Source organism: Tachyglossus aculeatus, chromosome 16 (genome assembly GCF_015852505.1).
Source record: "Tachyglossus aculeatus isolate mTacAcu1 chromosome 16, mTacAcu1.pri, whole genome shotgun sequence".
Classification (NCBI taxonomy): domain Eukaryota; kingdom Metazoa; phylum Chordata; class Mammalia; order Monotremata; family Tachyglossidae; genus Tachyglossus; species Tachyglossus aculeatus.
This window is the reverse complement of record NC_052081.1, coordinates 5,978,752-6,002,539: the sequence shown is the minus strand read 5'-3', so window position 1 is coordinate 6,002,539 and position 23,788 is coordinate 5,978,752. Positions and strand designations below refer to the sequence as shown.

The 23,788-nt window shown below is 42.4% G+C and overlaps 1 protein-coding gene across 4 annotated transcripts in view; it reads left to right on the top strand.

The window, feature by feature from the left end:
* The window catches only part of KIFAP3 (kinesin associated protein 3), a 151,731-nt gene that overhangs the window by 8,790 nt on the left and 119,153 nt on the right, over nucleotides 1-23,788 (top strand). For 3 of the 4 annotated variants that reach the window (XM_038757981.1, XM_038757983.1, XM_038757984.1), the window contains exons 2-6: nucleotides 12,029-12,160; nucleotides 14,606-14,763; nucleotides 19,054-19,109; nucleotides 19,706-19,847; nucleotides 21,502-21,601. In XM_038757981.1, coding sequence (XP_038613909.1) covers nucleotides 12,029-12,160; nucleotides 14,606-14,763; nucleotides 19,054-19,109; nucleotides 19,706-19,847; nucleotides 21,502-21,601 — 588 coding nt within the window. The remainder of the gene's footprint in view (nucleotides 1-12,028; nucleotides 12,161-14,605; nucleotides 14,764-19,053; nucleotides 19,110-19,705; nucleotides 19,848-21,501; nucleotides 21,602-23,788) is intronic. The other variant, XM_038757982.1, reaches the window with a different exon arrangement.

Genomic DNA, 23,788 nt, shown 5'->3' with positions numbered 1-23,788 from the left:
TGTGCGCACAGTAAGCGCTGAATAAATACGATTGATTGATTAGGACCTCCTGAGTCTTACACCCCCATCTCTTTTAACATTTTTCCTTAAAAAAAAAATTTTCCATTCCTTTAATCGTTTTTGTTGCTCTTCCTCAATGCTGTCTCCAATTTCTGTGCTTCCTCGGTAAAATATACTACCCTCTAGACTATAAGCTCGTTGTCGGCAGGAATGTGTTTATCACCTCCGTTGTATCGGTAGATCGTCGTACTCTCCCGAACGCTTAGTACAGGGCTCTGCACACAGTAAGTGCTCAGTAAATACCGTTGAATGATTGCCCCAAACTGGGCACGATTCCCTAATAAGGGTCTGACCAGTGAGGTATGTGAATAAGGGTTTCTTTCCTGCTCTTTGAGGTCATACTTCTATAATTCATCATATATCCCAGGACCATGTTGATTTATTGTACTATATTGCTGAATCATGAAGCTTGTGCTAAACTATGACTGAGGTTTTCTTTTCAATTGTGGGGCCTTGTTAGATTTTATGTATATATGTATATATGTTTGTACATATTTATTACTCTATTTATTTATTTATTTTACTTGTACATATCTATTCTATTTTATTTTGTTAATATGTTTGGTTTTGTTCTCTGTCTCCCCCTTTTAGACTGTGAGCCCACTGTTGGGTAGGGACTGTCTCTATATGTTGCCAATTTGTACTCCCCAAGCCCTTAGTACAGTGCTCTGCACATAGTAAGCGCTCAATAAATGCGATTGATGATGATGATGATGATGATTTTACTCTCCTGTATTTGGGCTATGTTCAGTTCATTCATTCAATCGTATTTATTGAGCACTTACTGTGTGCAGAGCACTGTACTAAGCGCCTGGGAAGTCCAAGTTGGCAACATATAGAGACAGTCCCACCCAACAACGGGCAGTTTGTTAATGTATCTGACTATATCATCCTGCAGATGTCTTTAATGCATTTTATCTTGTTTTACTTGGTACCCTGAAACCGCTCCAGTTTTCCCGACGGTGCCTTGCCTAATTTAATGTTATCAGCAAATTTTAGTAAGCCTATCCACCGTTCTGTTACCCAGAACTTAAAGTTCATGTCTAGTACCGGGCTATGAGACTGACAAGAGAAAGGGAGAGGAGCGATTAGAACGGTTGCCCTACATTCCAGGGTCTTAATAATAATAACGGTAATAATGCTAGTATCTGTTAAGCACTTACTTTGTGCCAACTACTGTACCGGATGTCCGTTGTGGGCGGGGATTGTCTCTGTTGCTGAACTGTACTTCCCAAGCGCTTAGTACAGTGTTCTGCATACAGTAAGCGCTCCATAAATACGATTGAATGAATGAGTGATGCTGGGAGAGGTACAATATGTGTAGATCACATGCAGTCCCTGCCCCACATGGGGCTCACATTGTAAGCGGGAGGGAGAACAGATATGTAATCCCCGTTTTACAGATGAAGAAACCGAGGCACAGAAGTTAAGTGACTTTCCCAAGGTCGCAAAGATGGCAAGTGGAGGAGGCGGGACAAGAACCCAGGCCTCCTGACCCCTAGTCCCTTGCTCTTTCCACTAAGCCCCATTGCTTTCCCACATTTGGTGCCGGACTTGTTCTCCACATCAAGCAGAAACTCCAGACCATTGATTTTTCAGGCAGTCTATCAGCTCTCTCCCCACTCCGTATTCTCACGCCTCTCCCAGTACACCACAGGTTTTTTTTTAATGGTATTTGCTAAGCTCTTTCTACGTGCCGGAAACGGTACTAAGCACTTGGGTACATACAAGCTAATTAGGTTGGGCACGGTCCATTTCCTCCAAGGGGCTCACAGACTTAATCCCCATTTTCCAGATGAGGTAACCGAGGCCCAGAGAAGTAAAGTGACTTGCCCAATGTCACACAGCAGACAAGTGGTGGAGCTGGACCTTCTGACTTCCAAGCCTGTGCTCTGCTTCTCTAGTCCAGGTTCTTCCACTGTGCTCGTGCCTTACTGTGCCTATTTCTCATCTTGTTCGCCATCCAACTCTTGCTCTTGTTGTCTCTCTTGCTTAGAACTCCACCCCCCTTCATATCCAGTGGACCACCTCCCTTTTTTTCTCGGCCTATTTTCCCTGGATTATCTATAACCCAGCACTTCTGTTGTAAATCTCAGTTAATCCAATTACATCCTAAATTTTGTCCTGATCTAAAGTAACTGGTATGACGTGTGAAGACACTATGCATCTCTGTCATTTCTTGATCTACTTGCCACTTGTCTCCAGGTTGTCTTTCAGGGCATCTTTCAACCACATTTGCTACCCTTTCTGTGCATTGTCATTTCTTTCAGTTCACCATACCACAGTTCTTTCGGCGCTGACCCAGCTACCAATCTGAGAAAGAAGCTGTGTGATATTTGATGGTGTTGTCTTAAGATTAAATCCGATAAGACTTGTTTTTGTAGCATTTCATTTTTGTCGTTCTCCCATTTGCCCTTCCTCTGTGCTCTTCTATTCCTGAAGAGACCACTTCCTGATGCAGAGAATGTTCTTCCTATGGTGTTGGCCTCTGGCTTTTTGCCTGTTTGGTTTCTCCCACACAGTCAGGCCTGACTAAATGTTAAAAACCTACTCTGGGTTTGATCCAAATTGGGAGCCATTTGAGACCTCCAGTGTCACACACTCAGCCCCAGCACCACTTTGTATTAGTCCGGCAATATAAAACCTGGCGGTGTCTTCTAGAGCTCATTCATTCATTCTTTCAGTCGTATTTATTGAGCGCTTACTGTGTGCAGAGCACTGTACTAAAAGCGCTTGGGAAGTCCAAGTTGGCAACATATAGAGAGGGTCCCTACCCAGCGACGGGCTCACAGTCTAGAAGGGGGAGACAGACAACAAAACAAAACATGGAGACGGGTCAAAATCATCAGAACAAATAGAATTAAAGCTGTTTGACTCCAGTTACTCCAAAATTCTGCCATGTCATTCTCCTGCTTTGGCTCTGGCCAGTCCAGTCCTTGGTTCATTTGTCGTGTAACATCCTTAGTATTTCAGGCATCAGAGCCAAAAGAGGTCAGTTCCATGGGATGCTTGCATTCTGTTTCCTGTGTGAATGAGGATGAGGAGGGAGAGCAGTGCAGGTTAGTGATGGTATTAACGGCACAAGCATTCATTGAGCACCGTTGCTGTGCTGGGAAAATTAAAAAGATGCATGCCTCCGTCCTCAAGGTGCTCACAATCTAAGAATGGGTGGGGAAGATTAATAGCGAGAGAGAAATTAGACAGTTCAGAATGTTCAACTCGACTCGAAGGCGGTTGAGATACAGTATAACCTAGTGGACATAGCATGGGTTTGGGAGTCAGAAGGACCTGGGTTCTAATCCTGGCTCCACCACCTGTCCGCTGTGTGATCTTGGGCACTTCTTTGCCTCCATTCCTTCATCTGGAAAATGGGGATTAAGACTGTGAGCCCCATGTGGGACAGGGACTGTGTCCCACCTGATTATCTAGAATCTACCCCAGTGCTTGATACTGTGCCTGGAACATAGTCAGCACTTAACAAATACCATTAAAAAAGAGGGCCACAAAAATGAACCGACGAAATGAGATACCGACTTCCTCCAACCCCAGTGTCTCTTTGGAAAGTTGGAACGTATTCCACAATAGTCGGTAGGTATCCTCGGCATTAAAGATGGACTTCTGTTGGCTTTTCTTCCCTAGCAAAGGGGTGAGAGGGCCGGGAGAAAGTCCTGGTAATCTGGTTTATTTTCATGGTCCCATGGAGCACAGGAGATTGTCACCATCTCTTTTTAGCGTAGGTTTTTCCAAATCGAAGGACTTTGGGCTCTGTATTTAACTGAGTCTCAGAGCTGAAGTGTCCGGGTCCTGTCCTGATGGAGCTGGGATCAGAAGGGGGCCCAGGCTTCTGTGGATTTATGGGATGTTGGCATAACTCCTGAGCTGCTAGGACTTACAGTTCAATCACCCACTGTGCTTAAATGAATCCGTGGCAGTATCCCAGCTTCATGGCCCCCTTGGCCTCAAAAAATCCGATTGGGGTGGAGAGATTCAAACCCAGCTGGGTCTCTGCCTCCCCTGGCTGGGCCGGGAATGTGTCTGTTAATTCTGTTGTACCGTACTCTCCCAAGCGCTTAGAACAGTGCTCTGCATATAGTAAGCACACAATAAATGCCATTGATTGACTGACCCATGGGCCGACATGAGCTCCTCTAGTTCGGTTCCTCAAAAGAGAAGGAAGAGAGAGTGGATGGAGGTTTCACCCCTTTTACGGATGTTGACTTTCACCAGCAGAACTTCAAAGGGGAAAAAAAAGTGACTGATGATCTCAAGGAAAATCCTCTTCATACTTTCAAGTTTGTATTATTTCATTGAAATCAGTCTTGTGAATTCTCCCAATAATATTCTTTCCATCTGCTAGCCCCTCCCTCATCAGTTTGTTTTCATAATGGTTCGGAAAATGTGGGGTAGCCAACAGCGTTGACCCTTTAAGATATCTCCTGGTTCTTCTTTCAGTCTTCTTTTTCTTATACTTTGATGATAATCGTCTAATATTTTAAGTTGTGCTTCCAAGGACTGTGGAATAGATTCCCTCCAGAAATCTGTAGCCGTAAATTTTAAAGCTAGTCAACAGGAAAAGTGGGTGAGTAAATTTTTGGTTAGACAGCAGTCATCTGTGGCCTTCGGTGCCAAGAAGCAGGGGAATGGAAGGAGCTGCCTACCCCACAAAGCAAGGCATTGTCTGAATTCTAAGAAATCATTTCTCTACTGGCATAGGAATCAGGGGCGCCGAAGGGTCTAAATTCAAGCACGAAGGAGTGCCTAATTGGGGAGGATGGAGCCGATGGCGGGGAGATGAAACCCTCTTCCTTTTCTGTCACTCAGCCGGAGTTGTGTCCGGAAGCACGTCTGCGTGTTTTCTTTTTTTGAAGAGGATGTGTAGTGGAAGTGTATGCAGCTTACCATCTGTGCCGGCTTACCTCTTGTGTCCGTTAACCATGCACTCGATTCAACAGCGTCGGCCGTTGGGAAGTTAAGAGATTGGGAGGAGTTCAGAACCCTGAAAGTGAGTTCCACTGAAACGCTTGAGTGTAGACAGACCGTAGGCCTCTGAATCCTGCTAAAGCTACGCAGCTGCAGAGGCTCAAACCGCTTCCTGTAACTCCAACGTTTTGCTGATTAAAACCCAAGGAGAAGGAGTTTGGGTTATTCGCTATATTTATTTCCTGGATTTAGAGGGCTCCACCGCCATGGAGAGTCCTTTTGCTTTTTAATTTTATAGCTGTGATTTCACCGTATTTATTGCCGGATTCAAGGACACGATTGCTAAACGGTCTGGGAAATTAACGTCATGCTCCCTTTTGAGTGACCATCCGTGAAAAGAAATTTATGGGAAAAGGAAGTAGAGGCATAACTTGACTGTAGAGACCTCTGTGGTTGCAACTAATCCTTTCTTATACAGTTTTTTTCCAGAAATTTTGTTTTTGGACCCAACATTCACTGGTCTAATCTTCTTCCAACTGGGAAACTGTGGGTGTGTTTTTTAGATATTGAAGCAAAATATCTTCAGTTTTTGGGTTGGTTTTTTTTTTGTCTGTCTCCCTCTTCTAGACTGTGAGCCCGTTGTTGAGTAGGAACCGTCTCTATATGTTGCCAACTTGTACTTCCCAAGCGCTTAGTACAGTGCTCTGCACACAGTAAGTGCTCAATAAATACGATTGAATGATTGAATGAATCAGTGAGTATAAAAGTCTACTTTTTATTAGTTTAAAGTCACTCACATTTATTTTCAATATGTAACGTTTTAGAGCTAAACAGTAAGGTTTCAGAAGTGTCAATTGGGATGCATTATGTGGTAAACTGAATTCTTTTAATAGGCCCATATATGCCTATTTTAAAACAAGGTTTCACAAATGTTCAGTACCAGATTGCTCCAGATTGCACCAGATTAGTGCTGTATGCGCAGTGGCACTGTAAAGACCAATTCTCTTAACCCACTGTATCTTCAGTGAGCAAAGTGCATCATGTCGGAGTTACCTCCTAAATGTGATCCAGTTCTTTACCCCAGAGGGAATTTAAATGATATTTGGCCCCAGTAATAATAATAATAATAATAATTTTGGTATTTGTTAAGCGCTTACTATGTGCCAAGCACTGTTCTTAGCGCTGGGGGAGATACAAGGTCATCAGGTTGTCCCATGTGAGGCACAGAGAAGTTAAGTGACTTGACCAAAGTCACACAGCTTATAAGTGGCGGAGCCGGGATTAGAACCCATGACCTCTGACTCCCAAGCCTGCGCTCTTTCCATTGAGCCACACTGCTTTAATGCTGCTTTTTCCAGTGGGCTGTTCATGTAGAGGGGAAAGAGATGGTAGAATTCTTATTTCTAAAGGGGGAAACTAAGGTAATGTCTTCCACAAAAACTACACACACACAAGTCTGTGGTAAATCCAAGAAAAGGATCAAAAGGCTCCTGATTTGAGCCAGTATCCATTATAGTGAGTTAAATGGCACTGACAAATCTCCATCTGGGACATGAAGCAACTTTACCTAGTGGACCGAGCAAGGGTCTGGGCGTGAGAGTAACTGGGTTCTAATCCCGGCTCCACCGCTTGCTCACTGTGTGACTCTGGGCAAGTCGCTTAGCTTGTCTGTGCCTCAGTTTCCTCAGTGGTAAAATGGGGATTCAATACCTGTTCTCCCTCCTGCTTAGACTGTGAGTCCCATGTGGAACAGGAATCGTGTCTGACCTGAATAAACGTGTATCCGCCCCTCCGCTTGGAGCACACAGTGAGCACTTAACAAATACCTAACAACATGTCTTGATCCATTGTAGCATTGTAGCATTGTAGTATTTGTTGACTCCAGGCTGGTGTTGCGAGTGGTAGACTGCGTATCATCTCAAGGATATTATATCAGCATCCCACCAGTTCGTTTATTACCGCCAGCAAATAAATTCACACAGCATTTAAGCTACACACCCATCATGGTGAAGGGAAGTACAAGGAATTGGTCATATTGAGGGGGGAGCGTAGATGTCAAGAGTGACCACCCCAACTTGATATTGAGGTGTGTACGTCCTGGGGTATAAATAATAATAATAATAATAATAATAATAATAATAATAATAATAATAATAATAATAATTGGCATTTGTTAAGCGCTTACTATGTGCAAAGCACTGTTCTAAGCGCTGGGGAGGATACAGGGTGATCAGGTTGTCCCACGTGGGGCTCACAGTCTTAATCCCCATTTTACAGATGAGGTAACTGAGGCCCAGAGAAGTTAAGTGACTTGCCCAAGGTCACACAGCAGATATGTGGCAGAGTCCACGAACACTGGAATTCAGCCCCTAGAGGAATTTACGGAGGAGCCACGCTTGAGCCCTATACCCAGATTATAGGAAATAAAGGTCTCGCCTGTCTCAGTTTCCTTCTTATAAATAAAATGCCAGTGAATCAGATATTGGTATCCTGTATTTAAACACAAAAGTCAGGAAATGAAAAGCTATACTTTGTATTGCATCGTTAACTGGCCCATTTTGCCCGTGGGTGGTATTTTCAATTACTAGTTAGGCTGTTAAACGTGATACTTTTATATATGAAAAAGTAAGGTGTGGGTAAGTTAACTTGGCCAAGAAAGCTTTTAGTGTTCTTCTTTGGAGTCCTTTTTTTATCTCTAAGTTCCCGTTTTGAAGTGTTTCATTAATACAGATTTTTACGTTGAACCAAACGATTTGTTTAAATGAACCCTGAATTTCTACATAAAGAATGTCTAAGCGGGCAGTACATGATTCGCAGTTCCTTCGAGGCTTCTCTTTCTGAAGTGTAGAGGAGGAATAGAGTAATTGTGTAAATTCCTGGATTGGGAGGGGTGAGGAAGGTAACAGCAAATTACCTTCCTCGGATGGATGTGACAAGGAGTAGTAATAGGGTAATACGCATAAAGTGCTAAGAGATCTTTAAAGATACTAACTGCCAAATATTATGTGGAGTTCTTAAGTGACAACTCCATTGTATAAAGCCTCGCGGTATGAAAGACATTGTTTGGAAGTGAGCTTCACAGCTTAAACTTGAGAAGCAGCGTGGCTTAATCATCATCATCATCAATCGTATTTATTGAGCGCTTACTATGTGCAGAGCACTGTACTAAGCGCTTGGGAAGTACAAATTGGCAACATATAGAAACAGTCCCTACCCGACAGTGGGCTCACAGTCTAAAAGGGGGATAGAGCACGAGCCTGGCAGCAAGAAGGACTTGGGTTGTAATCCCAGCTCTGCCACATGTGTGTTGTGTGGCCTTGGGCAAGTCACTTAACTTCTCTGGGCCTCAGTTACCTCATCTGTAAAATGGGGATAAGAGTGTGAGCCCCATGTGGGACAGGGACTGTGTCCAACATGATTAACTTGCATCTCCCCCAGTGCTAAGAACAGCACTTGGCACGTAGTAAGTGCTTAGCAAGTACCATAGTTATTAGTCTAAAAAGGTGATCATGCTCTCATATCATATTTAAGTCTTTTAAGCCATGGACATGTTTTGAGAAGGGGTTGGCTAGTCACACATCCCAGCTGCAACGAGCGCTTTCACCCAGACTCCCTCTGCACTGGAAGAATATGAGGTTGGCAGTGAGAAAATGCTGAAAATAATAATAATAATAATAATAATAATGATGGCATTTGTTAAGCGCTTACTATGTGCAAAGCACTGTTCTAAGCGCTGGGAGGGATACAAGGTGATCAGGTTGTCCCGCATGGGGCTCACAGTCATCATCCCCATTTTACAGATGAGGTAACTGAGGCACAGAGAAGTTAAGTGACTTGCCCAAGGTCACACAGCAGACATGTGGCAGAGCCGGGATTTGAACCCATGACCTCTGACTCCAAAGCCCGTGCTCTTTCCACTGAGCCACGCTGCTTGAAAAGACATGGGGCTGAAATTCTGAGAGAAGGAGCAATGTTCAATCACTTAAATATATCCCGTGCTCCTTCCACAAAGCACGACTGCTTTCCTGTAAAATAGTATGATACAAAAAAAATCTGTTTAAAGCAGTGAAGCTTAGAGACTTCCCACCCCGGCTTTTTGACCATGTAATTGCCTAGAAAATGCTTTTCCAGAAATGCTTTTCTTTATAAAGAGGTTTCTTGGTTAATGTGGGTTTTTTGGCAGCCACCTACTCTGCGTTATGTTTTTAACCAGGTCATTCTCCTTCCTCAGTCAGCGACGTTTATTGATGAACACTTACTCTGTGCAAGAGCTCTATACTAAGCACTTGAGAAAGTACTTTCGAGTAAGTAAACACAAACCTTACCCGCAAGGGTAGTGTAGTGTAGTGAGGTAAAGCACATCACTCGTGTTTTCTTAGGTGTTGGAAGGACCTGATTCGATGTGTTAGCACTTTGAGTTTGTGCCATCATGACACCCAATCATTCAGTCAAGACTGCTGATTTAGCACCACTTATATCCATATCCATAACTTATTTATTTATAGTAATGTCTTTCTCCCCCTCTAGACTTTGAGCTTTAGATTGTGGTCAGGGACTGTATGCCTACCTACTCTGTTGTATTTTAATCAATCAATCAATCAATCGTATTTATTGAGGGCTTACTGTGTGCAGAGCACTGTACTAAGCGCTTGGGAAGTACAAGTTGGCAACTTATAGAGACAGTCCCTACCCAACAGTGGGCTCACAGTCTAGAAAGGGACTCTCCAAAGAGCCTAGTATAGTGCTGTGCACACAGTAAATGCTCAATAAATACCATTGATCAATTGTGTGCTGCACTGATTTAATAATAATAATAATAATAATGTTGGTATTTGTTAAGTGCTTAGTATGTGCAAAGCACTGTTCTAAGTGCTGGGGCAGATACAAGGTAATCAGGTTGCCCCACGAGGGGCTCACAGTCTTCATCCCCATTTTGCAGATGAGGGAACTGAGGCCCAGTGAAGTGACTTCCCCAAAGTCACACAGCTGACAAGTGGCGGAGTCGGGATTTGAACCCACGACCTCTGACTCCGAAGCCCAGGCTCTTTCCACTGAGCCACGCTGCTTCCCCGTTGGGGGCAGCTAGGAAAGAAAGAGATGATGTTCCTCTTGCCCTGATAAAAGAAACAGTATGACTCCAGAAGTGGCATGGTGGTTAAATTGGTGAGAGATGAGGTCTTCAAGGGAATATGCGCCTGTTTTAAGCATTTTAAAGTTTAGGTGAGACATCCAGGAGAAGACATTCTGGAGACAGCGAGAAATAATAGTACCTGAGAACATAGGAAGTTACTAATGTTTATTGAGCACCCTACTAAGATCTTGGGAGAGTATAAAGCCATAGAGTTTTATAGAGTTTCTATAAACAATAGAGTTTCCCCTGCCCTACCTCCTTCCCTTCCCCACAGCACCTGTATATATGTATATATGTTTGTACATATTTATTACTCTATTTATTTATTTTACTTGTACATATCTATTCTATTTATTTTATTTTGTTAATATGTTTTGTTCTCTGTCTCCCCCTTCTAGACTGTGAGCCCACTGTTGGGTAGGGACCGTCTCTATATGTTGCCAACTTGTACTTCCCAAGCGCTTAGTACAGTGCTCTGCACACAGTAAGCGCTCAATAAATAAGATTGATTGATTGATTAGAGTTCGAAGGCATGATCCTGGCCCACAAGGAGTTTAGAGTTTTGAGGGCAGGGTGCTCTCCCAAGTGCTTAGTACAGTGCTCTGCACACAGTAAGTGCCCAATAAATACCATTAATTATGATAAATACCATTGATGGTGTTATTCAGCATATGGAAAAAAAATGGCAATGTACTAAGTGCTCCAGAGACGACGTTGGGGCTCTTGCCTTGGAACTCTGGTGTAACCTCTTGAGTCCCCGAAAACACAGGTATGGGAGTCACCCTTAGTCAGATAATAACTGAAAATGTGAGAGAGGATGAGCTCCACCAGGAAGGAAGGGGGGTATATCAGAGGGCCGTGACGGAGCCTACTTTGAATAGGTGGAAAAGTTTTCCCACGTGTGGAAGTCTTGAGTGTTCATGAAAGTGAGGCGAGGTAAGGCAGCAACAGGGCACTAAGATATTTAGGTATATTGTACTTAAATTTTCTCTTAGACTCCTGTTATTCTTAATGAGTAAATTTGCTACCACCCAGTAGTCTTTTTTGGATTGAAATGGTGCCTTCTTGTAGGCCAGTGAGGAGCAAAGGCATTTGAAGGCATTTTCTTGAACGACTTCATGTAATGATGCCTGGAATGTCTAGATTGCTTTTCTTTTTCTAAAGGCCTTTCATTGCAATGATCTCATTGTATCCTCACAAAATTGTGGTGACAGGGGCAGGTGTATTATCCCTATTTAGTAGATGAGGAAACCGGGGCCCAGAGAGATTAAATGACTTGCCTAGGTCACTCTGCGAGGCAACTCAGATCGGCATTCATTCCACTTGGCCAGGCAGCCTCTTTCTCCAGTAAGTTCACGTGGCCATTCGTAACATTTCTTAGAGATGTCATTTATATCTGATGGAGCCAAATACAGTGTTGCTTTTGAGAACAAAGATTCGCTGTAGATGTGTAAGTTATGGGAAAGGAAATACCTTCCGTGTGAAATGAAGAAGAAATCTGGCCACATCATTCAGGGAATCCACTGTTCCGAGACTCACAGAACCATGGTGATCCCTTAGGCTTCTCTTCTCTAGGCTAAATAACCCCAGTTCCTTTAACCTTGGCTCATCGGAGTTTTCTGTTCCCATAATTGTTTCTGTTGCTCTTCCTAGCTTGTCAATGAGAATGTCCTGAGGGATGGAATCAAAAGCTTTACCAGAGTCTATATAGGTTGAATCTATTGCTTCTTTCTTGTTCATGAGGTATGTAACTCTATCATAGAAGGAAAGTAAATCAGTCTGGCATGATTTGCTCTTCACAAAGCCACGTTAACTCATCCCAGGTGCTACCTGACTAGACCGGATAAACTCTACGTGTACAGCAGGGCGTTTGGGGAGATTTTCTTTCATTAATGTCCCGTTGGTTTTGCCTTCCAGGAAAGTGAAAGGAGGACACATAGATGTGCACCCGTCGGAAAAGGCACTCATCGTTCACTATGAAGTGGAAGCTACCATTCTTGGGGAAATGGGGGATCCCATGCTGGGCGAACGGAAGGAATGTCAAAAAATGTAAGTGATCTTCAAGTTAGATATTAAGTAGGAGATACTTCAGTGCGGCGCATATGTATCAGAAGGTTGCCTAACGGCATCTGGAGTTGAACAGAATAAACCAAGGTATTGATTGTTGAAAGATGATAATACTTGGAGACACTGGTCACGTAGCCCTATTGCAAAATCACTGCCTTGTACAATTGAGGCTCCACGGTGATTTGGCTTTCCTAAAGCCAACTGGGAAAGGAGCTTATAGTAGTTATTGAAATCTCCCGTCGAGAGGCAGGTAAGCTGTGGTCCCTAGACATCAGGATGGAGAACCTTTATGAAAGAATTGATATTTGTGCTAGTGGTTTGTGTGGTGTCACTCTGACACTGTCTTCCCAGCCAGTTGTGTTCCTGCTGGTGCTGTGTGCCCTCACTCCTGGTGCCACTTGGCACCCAGCCCTCAACCCCTTAACAGTACCAGGTAAACCCGCTTCCTGTCTCAGTGGAGTGGAATACCATCGAGCTCCCGGAGTTGAAGGGACAGGGCAGGGATTCCCATCACTTCAGGGGACCCAGAGATTCATCTTCCCCCTTTCTCTTTGACGATGCACTGAGGCGGAAGCAGGAACTGATGCTTTAGACTGGCATAAACCTATCAAGAAGCAGTCAGCGTTTCCCTTATTCTGTGAGGGAGGGAGGCTGGGATGCCCCGGTAGCTCCTTTCCCTGGAAGTTGGGGTCAAAGTCTCTATAGACCCTATGGAGTTCCAGTTGTCCAATAAATAACTTGATAATAAGCCCTCCATTAAGTGTCAGAGTCCATTACTTACCTAGCCCGGTAAGTTTCTTGTGGGCAGGGATCGCGTCCACCTAATTTTTCATATTGTACGCTCCACATTGTTTAGTTCTGTGTTCTGCACAGAGTAAATGCTCAGTAAGTGCCAGTGATTGATTACTGACAGTATTTCAATAAGTAGGACTAAAAGCTTACTTGGGTAAACGTAGGGAAGTAACATTTTATGACTTTACTACATTCGATGCTATTATGATATATTAGCCAAATCTTGAAAATAATCACATTCCCACTTAAGACAAGTAGGAGTGTATTCAAGAGGAGAAGCATTCTGTTATCATTGCCTCAGCTACTGTGACCGTAGAGGAGCTAAACTTAGCAACATTTATATTGTCACTGAAACATTTAGGTCATCTGGCGATTTTTCCTCCTGTACTAATCTAGGTTTTCCAGCTGGTTAAAAGAGCCAGAGGGATTTCTTGTTTTTGACCAGTGCACTTCGGGACTATTCTCTTGTATTGTCCTAGAATTGAATAATTATTGAATGCCAAGGAAAAAAAAAAGGTTTTTTTGCTGATTTGTGTTTTCTCAGAATTGTGTAATGGCTGCCAATCTTGGGTGTGTTCCCCACTAAACAGAGCTGCACCAAAAATTTTTCTCCAAAAAAATCTGTAGGAATATAAATATGTGGGCGTGCATCCACAAACAGAGATACGTAGAGACACGAGAGTATACCGTCTGACTCCATCCTGTAGGTCCTCATGCTGAGATGCAGCTTTCAGCTCCAGCCAGTGGCAGCATTTTAACAGAGAAACCTCCAGAGAAGGAATCCAGTTTGCCAATTTGTACTTCCCAAGCGCTTAGTACAGTGCTCTGCACATAGTAAGCGCTCAGTAAATACGATTGATGATGATAATGATAATCCAGACAGGGGAAAGTGTTGCAAAAGCCTCTGGCGTTTTCAGAAGAGTCATCCGAGGGGGTTGTTCTGGACTGGGGAAAGGGTGGGAAAATCCATGGATTCACTTTTAAAATGGGAAAGCTTTCCAAAAGAGGTGGAAGGCTGCCAGATTGACGATTGTGGGAGTGGTGGGGGACTGGGAATGTTCTGGGAGGGTATATTTTGGGTCGGGAAACCGGCGAAGAGGAGAATCAAGGAAGGCCCTTCAGGCATGGAAGTGCTCACATCTGTTCACTGGAGGCTTGCCTATTTCAAGGACCCAAAATGTAAAACATCTAGCAATTGTACAATACCCGCAAAGTTCTGAAGCTCTTCTGTAATTCATTTTGAGCCCCTAAAATATGTAAAAATAGATAAGGCCCGAGAACAGCAATCTTACAGTGGTCTGCACACAGTAAGCAATCGATAAATAGCGTTGATGGATAAGAAGCCATTGTGAAAATCATCTGTGGAATAGCTTTGGTTACTGTTCCTTGAAGTCTGAGGTGATCATTTGATGCTGGCTATCACTACAAAGGAACTGATTAAGTTTATCATCTGCACTGAAGGTTCCCTTTTGCAATGTAATATCACGTTGTCCCAACTGGATCTGACACATCATCACAGAACGCCTTCCCCCAATAAATGTTTTCTAATAAAATACTAATTTGAGTGAAGCATTGTCGATGTTGTGCCGTACCACCGGGTCAGCTGACGTTGGGAAATTCTAAACTATCTTACAGCATTCGCCTGAAGAGCCTCAATGCAAACACAGATATCAGTTCTCTGGCTCGGAAGGTGGTGGAAGAATGTAAGCTCATTCATTCCTCCAAACTAGCAGAGGTGGAACAGCTGCTGTACTACCTGCAAAACCGCCGAGATGCCGCCTTTTCAGGTAAAGGTAAGTAGAACAGAGTCATTGACATGGGGGTAGAGGAACTGCAATCAGGTTCTCTTTTGAAGTTTCCTATTTTGAGTTTCCTACCTAGTACCGGACTTTTCATTATGAGGTGCTAAAAGAACGGGAAGGGACCAAACTGTGTGCATCATGCTGTTCCTGAGACCAGGGTGACTGCTACTACATAAAACCAGCCACTTGCTCTATCCTGCCTCGATTGCTCTATCAGCCTTGTTGCTGACCTTTCAGCCTCTTGTCTCTCCCCACTCCGGTCCATACTTCACTCTACTGCCGGGATCATTTTTCTACAGAAACATTCAGGCCACGTTTCCCCACTCCTCAAGAAACCCCAGTGGCTGCCCGTCCACCACCGCATCCAACAGAAACTCCTCACCATAGGCTTTAAAACACTCAATCACCTTGCCCCCTCCTACCTCACCTCGCTATTCTCCAAATACAACCCAGCCTGCACATGCTTTGCTCCTCTATTGCAAACCTTCTCTCTGTACCTCAGTCTCGTCCGTCTCACTGCCGACCTCTCGTCCAATAAATACGATTGATGAAGAAGGCGAAAATGGAAGAGAACAGAGCTAGATAAGGCAAAAGTATCATCTGGAGGCCATTATATTTCTGCTCCTCAGCTCTGTATCCAGCTTTTCTTTACATTGGATACTACTGGGTGTCTGGGTGACAATCAGTGGTATTTAGTGAATGCTTACTGTGTGCAGAGTACTGTACTAAGTGCTTGGGAGACTACAGTACACCAGGGTTGATAGACACATTCCCTGCCCACAACGAGCTTACAGTCTGTCTGAGTGGAATCAGGAGAGCTTCAAAAAATGAGGAGATACATTTAGGTGAGTATTAGGAAGACAAATGGGGCTAGAGGTAAGGCCAGGGAGAGGAGGTAGGAAAGATGAGCCCCTTCCACGTAGGGGGTTAAAAGTATGTAGGTTAGTATGGTGCTCTTCACATAGCAGACACTTGATAAATGCCAGTGATAGATGTAGCTCAGATCTGTTTTGTGTTTCCCTGGTTGCAGATTTATAAAAAAGAAAATTGCTTCATCGTACATTTCATCTAATAATTTTTATTTTGAATTGTTATAATTGCTACCCTCTGCGATTCAGGAAAATGTTCTCCTTACAAATGCTCAATATGCAGGATTATCACTTGTTTACTAGTGCTCTATCCCCGCCTCCCCATGTTGTCCTTTTACTGATTTTTCTGATGCTTAGCTAACCCCACATTCAGAGTATTCGTTTGTCCATAAAACATTGTTAGCATTACAGTAATTTAGCTTGCGGATATGCCGAGCCGTATCCAGAACAGCCGTCCTCTTTCCAAGTAAAGAAGAGTTTGCCATTGTTTGCAATTAAAGAAATCCCTGACTCTAGAATCAAGTCTTTAGGGAACGCCAAAGATCTATCAAATCTAAATCTGTGCATAATGTAAGGTTTTTTTTTTCCATGTTTTAGATTTAGGACACTAGTATTCCTTGTGGAAATTGTTTAGTGTAGGTTTACAGTCGAAAAGATGGGGTAGGGAAGGATTGGGGAGTTCATTATACTTTGGGAAAATAGATGACTTTCCTCTTCAGCGTCATCCGTAATAGTAGTTTATAGGCTAAATTTGCATGTCTCCTAAAATGTGACCTTTATCCTTTATAATTTTGTGGAATTGGAAGCAACTAACCTACTCTTCAGGCTGACCAGTGAATGTGGTAAGCCACCAGTGCTCTCCGAGCCTGCGACGTAAATCCTCATTAGTCACAGTCGAGAAGGGCCAGCTCAATAGCAAGCGGTGAATTCGGGGATTTGGAACTGAGGTTATTTGGTTTCTTGGAGGGGGGATATTAATGGAAGCGGGAGGATTAGATGGATTAGGTGGTAATATGGTAAAATTACTAGACTTGGTCATTATTTTGTTCCCTATTAAACCACAAGTCATTCCTAGACACTCACACTCAGAATCGGTACTATAGTCTTGCCTTAACCATGAGTTTGAGAATTCTTAGTGGGCCTCAAGCTGGAACTTCCTAAAGTGGAGTCATTGCTTGAGCTCAAATACGTTAGAAGCCTTACCTAAAAATGACAAACTGTTTAATTTAGCTTTGCTAGAGGCTGTTAGTTCTGGATTTCTTTCCTAGGTTTGAGGTGGCCTGAATTTTTATGGATGTGGACACCGACGTCTGGTCCCTTCCCTGTTAGAGTGGGTTTTGTTGCCTTTGTGATGAGAAGCCCAGCTACCATAGACTTGGGAAAAAGGGGAGTTAGGATTAGTCCACGAACCCATGCCAAAGCAAATACAGTATGGTTGCCTTAGTTTGAGTAGTGGATATGAGGGATTTACAGTTATTTCAATGTTTTCTCTCCAAATCCCAGTGAATCCAATTTAGAATGTGGCTACAGCACTGTTTTTCTCAGTTCATTTTTAAGGTTTGGATGTTTTATAGATCAGTTATATTTCTGCTGTTTTGATGAGTGTGAAGCAGGGAAACCTTCTCCAGTCACCCAAGTCTCTTCAGTGATTGAGATATGGACAGTTATGCAGGATTCGGGGTGGACACAGCCATTCAAATCAGTTCCCACTGACACATTTATATGTATATTCAAAGATCTCCCTTTCATGAGTCACAGTTTGATATTCAAATTAGAACTTGGAACTTTTTAGACCAGGACAATCCAGAAGGTTTATGGAAGCACAGCTAAGACTGTAGACTGTAAGCTCACCGTGGGCATGGAGTGTGTCCCTTTATTGTTGTATTTACTCTCCCAAGCACTTAGTACAGTGCTGTGCACACAGTAAATGCTCAGTAAATACAATCAAATCAATCAATCATATTTATTGAGCGCTTACTGTGTGCAGAGTACTGTACTAAGCGCTTGGGAAGTACAAGTTGGCAACATATAGAGACAGTCCCTACCCAACAGTGGGCTCACAGTATAAAAGTCTGAATTAAATGAACCAAGTTGGTCTGGGCCTGTTTCAGTGAGCTGAGTCTTGATGTAAACTGATAAAGTTTAATAAATACACATAGCAAAAATGCATAGCAACATATGTTGCCAGTAAAAAGAAGTCATGTTTTGCTAAATTGGAAACTTTTTATTCGTTAAAGATGGGAACTGAAAAATTAAGGCTGTCAGTGTAGCAGCTGTAACCCCATCCTCTTGTGCATTTTACTAAAGGACTTCAGTGCCTGCCTGGGTTTTATGGGCATCTAAAGTTATAAAAGTCATAAGCTGCTTATGCGTAAACCAGTATCCCAACCATTTTTTGAAACTTTCACTTCAGAAAAGTATGAAATTTCCTTCACCCAAGAGTCCGGTTTGTTGTAGGTACCAGGCTTGTCTTGCTAAACAACTGGTAGATGTGAGCAAGGAACCCTTGAATTGTGTGCTTATAGGGCTGACCCTGTGCCTGATTTTGGACTTCCTTAGGTGTCAGGTGCGGGAAATAAAATAGCCATGTCTGTTTGGTAACATGACATTACTCTAGTCCTACATGCAGAGGCAACATGACCTAATGGGAAGAGTCAGGAGACCAGGGTTCTTAGTCCTGGCTCTGTGTGACCTCGGACAAGTCACTTAACTTTGCTGTGCTTTATTTTCCTTCCCAGTATAATGGAGATAAAATACCTGCTCTCCCTCTTTCTTGGACTGAGAGCCCCATGTGGGACAGGGACTGTGCCCAATCCAATTATCTTATATCTTCTGCAACTGGTAAACACTAAATAAATTCATTCAATCGTATTTATTGAGCACTTACTGTGTGCAGAGCGCTGTACTAGGCGCTTGGGAAGTACAAGTTAGTACACAAGTACAAATAAATTCCATCATTATTGGAGCCACACACTTTCAAGTATTCAGGGGATGATTATTTGGTTTCAGGCTTATCCAGAATCTTTGCTTCTCCTCTCCTCCCACCTGCTCCCTGCCTTTGGCCATTTTACTACCCATTAATGACTCCCCCAGAGGGTAGGCCAGAGGGAGAGGGCAGAGAAAGGCCATCTTCTTACTTGTTCACAGCTGTGGTACGAAATTAGATGGGGGAGGAGTTTTCAACTGATTAGAATGAGGTTTGGGGACAAGCCATGATTTTCACTCATCTTTCCTACTCCTCCCTCAGCACAGATAATCAAGAGTTAGTTATTCTTGTATCTTATTCCATGGGCCAAGAAGTAATCAGTGAATAATTCTCTAGATTCTGGCTTTAACCAGCTGAGCTAGAATCAAACCCCTCTCTCAACACATGTTGATAGTTGTGCAATCATTTGTACTTTTCTTTCTGCAGAGAAAAAGGAGAAATCCACCAAGCCAAAGGATCCACCTCCCTTTGAAGGAACAGAGGTAAGATCTGGCTGGAAACCCGAAGAAGACTGAAGAAAATGCGCTTCTGTTTTTCTTTGCAGTAATAGAAAGGAATCAAATGGGTGAAATGTAGAATGAAAAAAGGACGAAAAAGAGCTTTGAATAAACAAGTACTGAGGGAAATAAAATCTAAAGTACCAGTGTTTTAATCAGATAAAGAAGGCAAACATTGACCGTGACTTTTTCTGCCAAAAGTCATTGTGATAAAATGAGTACAGTTTGGGAACCTATTCTGAAACATGCTTTTTAACTCGGTAATAAAATCCTAGTATTGAAATGATATGTTTAGTCTGTAGCAGTTGATATAAAATCTGAATAATTTGTAACATTTAAGATGCAATACACTGAGTCTATTTTTCAGGGTAGACTTCTTTTTTCTTTGGGTCATTTAACAGCCACTGATGCCTTGTGCTCACGTATGCCCTTAGGAGAGCAGGCTTTGATAGAGGCTGATTGGAAATGTGCCCCTTTCCTGTAGGTATATTATTTCTTGGACTTTCTTCAAGCATAAGTTGTAGTTTTGCCCCAGGTTGGATGAATTTCATTTCCCTCACCTTAGTTTCTGATGCTTTCAGATCGACGAACTTGCCAATATCAACGACATGGACGAGTACATTGAATTGCTGTACGAAGATATCCCTGACAAGGTGCGCGGCTCTGCTCTTATCCTGCAGCTGGCTCGTAATCCTGATAACCTGGAAGAACTACTTCTCAATGGTGATTTGAATATATTGTCTTTTCAAGAATCAAAATGCATCGGCTATTCCCCCTTGAGAAAACCCATGCTTGCTAGAAAAAGAAGCCATCTGGGGGCATTTACACGCACGTTTACAGTCATTTTCAGCAGTTCGGCTGAAGTTCTAATCCTGGATAAATTTTCTCTTAGTCACAGAGAAATTAAGCTTGTTTTCCACATTTGTTACTATATTTAGATCAAATCGCGAAGGCCAGACATTTCCTTTCCATTCACCGGGAGTTAGTACTTGATAGCAGAGGACAAGGAAAAGGGTTTCATGTTGTCAGGGATAGTGTTTTCACCACAGTGGCTTATTGTAGGTTATTGCAGAAATCTTAATTTTCATGCCCCATCTCTAATTACCCATAAATGGCTTGATAGGGAGAGAAGTGACTGTATTTTATGCTAAAATCCTTTTGCTTTTATTCTATCTGTGTGCATAGGAACAAGATGTTTCCACTGTCTAGAACTATTTTTTGGCTAGTTTATTGAAGCGATTAAATGTTTGGCAATATAGAGCCTGAACTCTGAGATTTAGTGCAACTCTGTAAAGAGACCAGGAGACTGAGACCTTAAAATATCCTAATTAAAACTTTTATCCTTTTGATTGGAGGAGGGGGGTAACGTATTTCATAAATTGTACCTAGACAGAATGTGAAAAAAGTTTTTTAAAAAATTGTAATCGTGTATACTTTGGCATATGATGTTTACATGATTATGGATGGCATTTGTATAGCTTATGCAAATGTGAGAAATGATACAAGTAGTAACTATGTAGCTAAATGTCTTTAGATTGTTTAAGAAGTATTACTTGATTGCACTTTAAGGAAGAAAAAGTATTAAATTTAAAATGCGAGGCATCTGTTAAAAGATGCTAATTAGAGGGGAAAGGAGTTTTTAGTAAACCTTTTATTGGAATAAATGAACTGAATAAGAACGTACCATAAAAATATTTCCACCGCCTATGTCTAAGATGGGTATTTATTTACAGGGGTTGCCTCTGTTTTATAGACCTCTTTTTAAAAAGAGCAGTCGACAGAAAGTTTTATGCTATTAGTCATATAACTTTTATGAAGGTTCAGTTCATTTTTTGCACTTTTGTAATAAAGTTGGTATTGTTACTACATTGCTAAGCAATTCGTGGCTCTTTCTAGATTGACTCTTGTGTTTTTTCCTTTTATGTTTTGCCATAAACTAAGAAAATAAATGAAAATGGATTAGGTAATGCAATAGCAAGATTACAAATATAAACAGAAGTTAAGAAATGCAAAATTAAATGTCACTTTGGCAGCTTTTCTTGCCCACAATATTATATAGACTACACAGCATTAACCGTTCCACTTTTGGACTTGGGTGTTTACATTACCATCTTAGGGCCGGATTACCAAAGGGTTTCACGTTTAATATGGCTTCGTAAAATTACATTTAAATGAGTTAGAACACGTACTGTCCCGTCCCCAGCTTTCTGGCATCGGTATATTGATTGCCAGAAGGATTTAAATCGGAAGAAAAAAAAATATTCTTGCCATAAGTGCTTAGTACAGTGCTCTGCACACAGTAAGTGCTCAATAAATGTGATTGAATTAATTAAGAGAAAGGTAGACAGTCATTTCTGTTTGGAATTTCTTTCTTTAGAAACTGCCCTCGGTGCATTAGCCAGAGTATTGAGAGAAGACTGGAAGCAAAGTGTGGAATTGGCTACTAACATAATTTATATTTTCTTCTGCTTTTCCAGGTAAGTACAATCATTGGAAGGCTAGAAGTAATTAATTGTTCCAAGTCCTGCTGTGTATAAGGTTTCCACTTGTCAGAGTTCTTCAACATAGAAATCCACATTTGCACATTTTATTTTAGTCACAGTATTTTGGATGGCGAGTTGTGTGTTTTGCATACACTCTGACTCAGTTTCCACTTCTGCCCAACTTTTGCTCTGTGTCCCTTGTCGGTGCATCTCTCTGAGATTTTGTTTCTCAGGCTAAAGAGCCCAATCCTGTCACCGAATATCTCCCCACCTTGTCTTTTGTTTACACATTTCTTCTCTGGGAAAGCAAGTTATTTCTTTCTCCTTCAGCTCCTTCGTCTCTTCTCCATCCTCCTCTCCTTCCCATTCACCCTCCGCTTCACCTGCTACTATCACTGCTAACATATAACATTTCTTTCAGTTTTTGCAGCTCCATGAAGTATGCCCTCTACTATCAAGCACCTTGTGGCTTTTCTCTGCCTGTGGTGTTTCCCATCAGGAATGATGGATAAGGCTCTTTGCTGAGACTTCAGGACTGAGAATGTGTGTGGAGAAATTGATTATAGTGCTAGCAGTTTGCGCAGTGCTACTCACGCTCCTCATCCCTGCCTGTCATTTTCAGGCAGGGACGTGGAGCGCAGCGAGTGAGCAGATATGCTGGGATGCAACGTATGGCAAAATGCACATGTGGTCTTTATCCATTTAGAGAGATAGCAGCGTGGCTCAGTGGAAAGAGCACGGACTTTGGAATCAGAGGTCATGGGTTCAAATGCCGGCTCTGCCAATTGTCAGCTGTGTGACTTTGGGCAAGTCACGTAACTTCTGTGTGCCTCAGTTACCTCAACTGTAAAATGGAGTTAATACTGTGAGCCCCCTGTGGGACAACCCGATCACCTTGTAACCTCCCCAGCACTTAGAACCGTGCTTTGCACATAGTAAAAGCACTTAATAAATGCCATTATTATTATTATTATTTAGCTGTTTCCCTAGCACCTTTAGAGAGGACTCCTTCACAAGGTAGGAGTGTTCCCTTCTCTTGGTATGAACCTGAGTGGATCTATCAAGGGAGTTTTTCTTCATCAGTCAGGCAGTCAATGAAAATACTGCTGAGTTTGTCTAGCCCCTCAACCAATCAGTTGTATATATTGAAGGCTTAGTATTTATTGAGGGCCTAAAGAACACTATACTAAGTGTTTGGGCAAGTACAGTGCAACAGAGTTGGGAGATGCATTCCCTGCCCACAAGGAGGGTGACAGCAGCAAAGAGAATCATAACAATTCCTATGAGTTCTGAGCCAAGTTAGCATGAGATCATTTTCAGGGTTTGGCTAATGTATCATAATAGCATCAAATGCACATTTTCAAAGTTCGGCTGATATATCGTAACAGCATCACACGCCCTACATAAAAATATAAATGGTTTCTTTTCTAGGTCATCCAGCTAAGCATGAAGGCCTGATCATTTCAATGCTATGAGTAATCATTGAAGTCATTGTATTTATTGAGCAATTGCTCCCTGCCCACAGGGAGTTTCCACTTGGATAGGTTTTTAATTTTTGTGGCCTGAAGAGGTGAAGATCCTACCTCCTGCTTTCCAAGAAAAATTGGCCATGCTTTTCATTTCTGTACATTTCACTGCCCTGTCTCAGAACGTAGTCCCATTATTAAATGAGGAAGACCTTAAATGAGAAGCGGTGAGGCCTAGTTAAAGGAGCACAGGCCTGGGTTTCAGAGGTCCTGGGTTCTAATTCCAACTCCGCCACTTGTCTGCTGTGTAATCTTGCACAAGTCACTTAAGGGGATTAAAACTGTGAGCCCTGTGTGGGACAGGGATTATCTTGTATCTACCCCTGTGCTCAATACGGTGCCTAGCACGTGGTAAATGCTTAACAAATACCACTAGAAAAAAAACCTTAGTCTTATAAGCAACTGAGCTGAATATTTCCAGCATATAGTAAAAATGCCTCTTTGCTATTTGTGATATAATGAAACTTTACAGATTTTTGTAGGACCGCTCAGTAGCTAGGTTTTATCATAGATGGGATCCTAAAAGGATTTTGTGTTCTCTATTTTTTCACTTTTAACAGTGGGCCATTTTATAATTTCCAAGTAGTGATGCCAGAAACTAGTGTTGTGAAGTGTTTTAAAAAAGAGCATATCATTTAAGGTCTCCCAGTTCACT